This window comes from Nipponia nippon, unplaced genomic scaffold (genome assembly GCF_047370975.1).
Source record: "Nipponia nippon isolate SJK-2023a ecotype South Korea unplaced genomic scaffold, ASM4737097v1 scaffold_3, whole genome shotgun sequence".
Lineage (NCBI taxonomy): Eukaryota > Metazoa > Chordata > Aves > Pelecaniformes > Threskiornithidae > Nipponia > Nipponia nippon.
This window is the reverse complement of record NW_028262347.1, coordinates 44,843,658-44,849,657: the sequence shown is the minus strand read 5'-3', so window position 1 is coordinate 44,849,657 and position 6,000 is coordinate 44,843,658. Positions and strand designations below refer to the sequence as shown.

Sequence of the window (6,000 nt, the reverse complement as noted above, 5' to 3'; positions counted from 1 at the left end):
CCAACTGAAAGAGGAATGACACACATATAGATATTCCACCACTGTGGATATAAGATTATACAAGATTATGACTCTATAATGTCAATTTATCACAGTGTTGCATGTACGGCTACCAAGTACAAATACAAATCATGAAAAACATCTGTAAGTCCCTACAAGCAATTTGTCAGAATACTTGAAAGTACATGTATAATAAATGAAGAACATATGTTTCATAGGAACCAAATGAAACTAGAGCTGTACCGAATGCTTTGCCAGAGACTTGAACAGCTGTGGACATCACCTCTCTCTCCCTCTATCCAGCTTTAAAAGGCATTGTTTTCCTTTTAGCTTGACAGGTGATGTTTACAATAGCGTCAGTCTTCCTGAAAGACAGATTGCCCAAAATATCTCTGTCGACCGTTTTCCATCTCCTTACATGCTGTCTTTTGATTTTCATTTTAGATATTTGGCACTTTCTGCTAAATTACAAAGGGTCCTCACTGCACCATCCTTGCCAGTTTCTAGAAAGACATCAAACACTTACCATCATTTACTTATGAAAAAATATCAGGTTACATACTGTATAGTATTTTCTGTCTGGTAGCTACAGTTAAGAGATGGAAAGGTTTGTTCATTTATTATTCTGTTTGGAGTGTGTGCACACAAACACACCCACACACATACATCTTCAAGGTTCTAAAGAGGTTTGTCTGACTTTCCTGAGCTTAATGCCTCAACAAGGCTATGCATTTCTTCTGTCTGAACAGAATATAAGATAGTACCTCCACAGTCTCTTTACTATTATGTTTTGCATTCTCAGATTAAGGTCACAGCTTTAGTATTATTCAGAATGACACATTTCTTTACACAGAGAAAAACTTAGCAATCAATCAACCCTTCCCCCCAATAATATCAATTGAATGCTGTCACTTCCATGTAAAACCTGGGCACACAGTTTAATTATCTCTCTATAGTCTTCCTACTCTACCAGTTTTTGATTTGCTTCTCAGATAAGACCTTCCTGCTTCTCTCATTCCTGTTTCAGATTTATTTCCGATAATGATAATCAGTGGGAGTGGAAGATGTTTTCTTTTATTAAATCTCCAAATACTAGTTCCCATATTTTTCAGTGTCTACAGTGCTTCACCAAACCTGAGAAAGGAGCAACAACTTTTTTAGTTGACAACTCTGTTATAAAATATATTGTTATTAAATTTTGAGTAACCTTTCAAAATACTGAGCCGTGTTATATTCAAGAAATGTGAATGAATTATAAACATTCTATTACTCAAGTCAATCTAACATCCATTATAATATACAATAAATTTATACTTTTACTTTGTTTTATCTGCTTTAAAAAGTAGCAGGAATGTAAAATACTTTCTTCAGCACTGAACATATGCAATCACCATTGTATATTTAAAAAAAACAACCCACTGATTATAAGATTGCTTAAATAGCCCCAAGTGTCCCTGAAGAGCTACTGTGTGTTGTGTAAAAGCTGAATAATCCTCCCCATGTCAGAAGGTGACTCTTCAGCTGTTCAGGATCATGAGCTGATATGCTACCACTCTAAAAAAAAGATTCAAAACACAAGAACATACATTTAGGTAAAGATCACCGTGATGGTATTGGAATTAATCTGCAAGAGCTGACAACATTGAAACCAATCTAGCACGAATGATTCAAGGAATTGTAGCTTTTACTTAAAATCAAAACACAAAGGACACAGCAAATACACACCAAAATAAGTTCACTGGGAATATGAAATTTTTACATCGTATTTGGCTCATTTTTCTTCTTTTACAAAGATAACTGGAAAAAAGGAATATGTTCAAACACACTTTCTATTTAAATGCATACTGAATGCAGTATTCATATAACACCAGAAGTGCAGTCTGTGCAAAAGTACTCCAAATCATTATTGCTCAGTGATCTGAATAAAATACTTTAACATATTTATGAAGGCACATTGATAGAAGAAAAGTTGTTTCAGCCATCTGTGTTTGTTTTAATCATCAAAATAGGGGAATTCACTTTGGCCCCTGTGCTTAGAAAAATATGACTTTGACTTTCAAAATCTCAATATCTTTAATATTTAGTCTTAGTATTTACATGGTAGTTTCTTCCCATTCAAGCTCCACATCACCTACAAAAGAAACAGATACATTACATTAACCTACCTTGTAAACAAATAGTACCTAATGGCAGATAACTGTTTTGGCTGAATTTAAAAGACCTTGCAGGGAAAAAAGTGGACATCTTGAGCACTGACTATTACCATGAGGGAGATTAAAGGGCAGCAAATTGCTAGAAAATTACACTTCTGAAGCCAAAAAATGCATGTCTAAGTATTTGTTACTGCTTCTTAGTCTGGACAAATTGATGCACCTGCTATGAAAAAATAATATTTGAGACAATCTGTATCTCCTTACCTTCCATGGCATCCAGAGAGTCCATCTTTTGCAGTGCTGAATAATTTACAAAACATATGGGCTGACTACTTCCCTTGCTTGTCAACAGATCCAATACACATTGATGCAAAAATATATATTGTGCCTGTAAGATGTGAATTTAAAGATATTTGATTAGAAGAAAAATGTACTTCTAATACTGAAAAACTTTTTCAATTTTTATATAACATTTAGATGTTCTCAAAGTAACTGCAGTTTAACTCAGCAATCTCGGTATTTCAATGATATCATATATGCCTGATCTGATTTCGTTCATTATGAGGCATAAAGTGTTAAAATTTGTCAAAACATGTTCATTCTTACGCCCAGTAAGATATATGAAATTAGACTAATCATAACTGAGATTTTCTGTAAAAGTTTCTTCTACAAAAAGATGTTCATTTACTTTTTGCCACTAGATTCAGACTGAAGAAACTGAACCACATGAATGTAATATTTAGATAAGAAAATTTTCCTCTTTCTAGCATAGAGAAAACCAGCAGGGTGCACTCAAATGCAAAAGTTCAAGTAAATCTACATGTTCTAGGAGCATGCACCATTGCTAAGAGCAAAAAAAACACATTATTTTTAGTGACACTTCTTAGAATGTAGCATCATCTTTAACAGAATATAATGCAAAGAGTGGGAAACTAAAGTTAATCTGACACTTCCCAGGACATAAAGTAGCTCTGGGTAATGATTGCTGAAAAGAGAAAACTAAAAAAAGGCAATGTAAGAATGAAATAAAGAATGAAACAAAAGAATGAAAACAGATAGAAAGAAAATAAATGGATTAAGCGTCTCTTCACATAGAAGTCCTGTGTATGTAGATGCAGAAAATGAGCCAGAACACAGATTCGTTTATGTTGGAGGGGACCTCTTGAGATCACCTAGTGCAACTCCCACTGCTCAAGCTGGGTCAGCTAAAGCACATTGCCCAGGACCTTGTCCAGATAGGTTTTGAACATCTCTGCAGATGGTGATGATCAATATATCTTTAACTTCCTTGACTTTTGCATGGGTAAATACATTACTGTAATTTTTCTGCTTAATAATTGCTATTTTTTTTCAGAACTGCCATCGATTTTCAATTCACATGTCTCAGATTTATAAGAGAAATTTGTTTACATGGATACGTTTTAGGGTCACAGCTCCAGAGCCACGTGTCATAAAACAGACTTTTACAGGCGCCTGAAGTACACAGTACCAGGACGCTTTCAATAGCTTGCTTACTGAAGCAATAGCATGGCATTACTTCAAACTAGCCTTTGTACTTGACTTGGCAAGTACAACTTTAACGGATCCACTGGACAAATATGGATTTCTAGAATGAAGGTCTTAAGTTTCAGTGGAGTTTAGACTGGTTATTCCAATTCAGAAGGCAGACTCTGAAAGCTCCATAATTTCTTGCATTCACATCGCTACTTGTGAGCATGTAGCAATGAAAATCTTTCTCAGTTTGCCAGGGGAGAGTGAAGCAGGATACCTGGGGAATGTATGTGTGACTAGTTATTTTCCCAGTTAGAATTAATGACATTCTTAATTATTTTAAAGTCTTTTTTTTATGGTTGGAAGTGTGAGAAAGAATAACTAAATATTAGGTTATGCACTTTACCTGTAGTCCAAGGGCAGGCCTTGGTAATGTACAGGCCACCAGGCAGAGTACCAGGACATTGAAATTATATCTACATTAGGGCATTAAACAGTGTCTGGGTACATTGCCAGCCAGTGGAACTTGATCATCCAAACTACTTCAGATTGTTTGGATAGTCCCTTGCGTAGTTTTGATCCACGTGAACCAGCACTATTGCAAATAATTTCCAGGTGTGTTTGAGGAGTTACTGCAGACTATGGGTCATTCCCTACGGAGAGCTTGGGAAGAGAGTGGTAACTGCAGAGGTGTTTAACTGCACAGATGTGGGCCATTCTGTGCCCATTGGCTACAGTAACAGAGAGTGACTCTGTTGGCAAAAGGAAAACTATTTTGAAGCTGTAATCAAGCAAAACACACGTCTGACAGCAACCAGTTGTTATTTATTTCACTCCCCTTTGACTGAGGGATCTCTAAACTGAGTTCTGGGAAGGAATTGCTTCTCTCTTCATATCTTCTGTGCTTATCACATAAAATCTGAATTACAGACTACCAAACAGTATTTTATAACAGAACTGTCAGAATAGCTTGGCTACTGAATCCTCCATAAAACTTTATAAGATTTCGTTCTCTTTGGTCAAGTTTTAGTGCTGATCTGCATTTTGTAGTCTTGCAAACGTGAGCTAGAAATGGCCTAGACAGAGAACAACCTGTCTCAGGATTTTGCAGCTAGCATATAGATCAATACTTGATCTGTTTGGAAATCAGAACTATGAGACCATTGTCCTCCATTGCATTTTGGCACTGATCTTATCAAATGTCTTACTGTTCTAAGATTTTATTTGGGGGGGGCCTCCCATTAAATTGTCTCCCAGCCTTTGCCTTATTTTCAGATGCTTGTATTTCTAGTCAAAAGTGTAAAACAACAACTAAAAAAAGTATTCCCAGAATTCATCATCACAGGAAAGTCCTGGCAATTGTTTAGCTGCATCAAGACTTCAAAAGGAAAAAATGAAAGCAATTGGTAATCAGACAGCACCTTACAAGAAACAGCATGACACAGTATCACCAGAAGGTCTCACAAAATCTTCTGAAGTGCAGTTGCTGAAGAGAGGTTAACCTCTCTTTGTACATTCTGACATACTTTTCATATATTCTGATATGATATAGAACAGGAGAATCGCATTCCTAATGGAACAAGTCTCCTTACATTAAAATCAGTTTCAATCCATCAGTCCAGTCATGTGGAAGTTCATCCTGAGACTGCTCACCCATACTGAGAAGTTAGGAAGTCATGCTCTAGACTCAAAGGCTTCAGGCAGCAGCTTTGGGTTAGTTCTGGCCTGCAGGAGGCTTATTCCAGAAGCCTTATGTAAATACAGCTGGATTTCCATTCTACTAGGCATTTAGGATCAGCTTTAAATTCTGCTGTTACTCCTTTACATATACCCAGATCTCCAGACACAGCAGAGGTCTTCCTTACCAGCAGGTCATCACTAACTTATAGCCATACTCAATAAGTCTACCAGAAATGCACTTTTTTAGACCCCAAACCCATCATTGCCTTGATTTTGCAAACTCTGAATACTGTGCCTAATTCTATCCATCTGTGTTATTTTATTTGAAGCAATTTTAAAAAAATCAAGGAAGTGTTAATAGGTCAAAGGTAAAGAATATTTAAAAGTTTGAAGGATACTCTACATATACATACACACAAAAATACAGTTAAGTAATAAATAAAGTCAAATTGAATAGTGCATGAGCAAATCCATTTTTTATTTAACAACTGTTCTTCACCCAAAATTTGAAATGAACTTTCTCAAAGTCTGAGAAATTATGATTTAGGTTCTAAAAACTAAATCTTTCAGCACTCTTTTCAGCACTTGTCAAGACTTTGCTGGCCAAATATACTTAAATAGATAAAAAGAATACATTTGCACAATGCTTGAAATCCAAAAAGAATCAGGATTTGAT

The 6,000-nt window shown here is 35.8% G+C and overlaps 1 protein-coding gene across 2 annotated transcripts in view; it reads right to left on the bottom strand.

Moving 5' to 3' along the window:
• Positions 1–1,666: 1,666 nt before the first annotated feature.
• The window catches only part of PTPRQ (protein tyrosine phosphatase receptor type Q), a 143,572-nt gene continuing 139,238 nt past the window's right edge, over positions 1,667–6,000 (bottom strand). For both annotated transcript variants that reach the window (XM_087765815.1, XM_087765814.1), the window contains 2 exons: positions 2,418–2,541; positions 1,667–2,131 (listed from right to left, as the gene is read on the bottom strand). In XM_087765815.1, the coding sequence (XP_087621941.1) occupies positions 2,094–2,131; positions 2,418–2,541 (162 nt within the window). In that variant the 3' untranslated portion in view covers positions 1,667–2,093. The remainder of the gene's footprint in view (positions 2,132–2,417; positions 2,542–6,000) is intronic.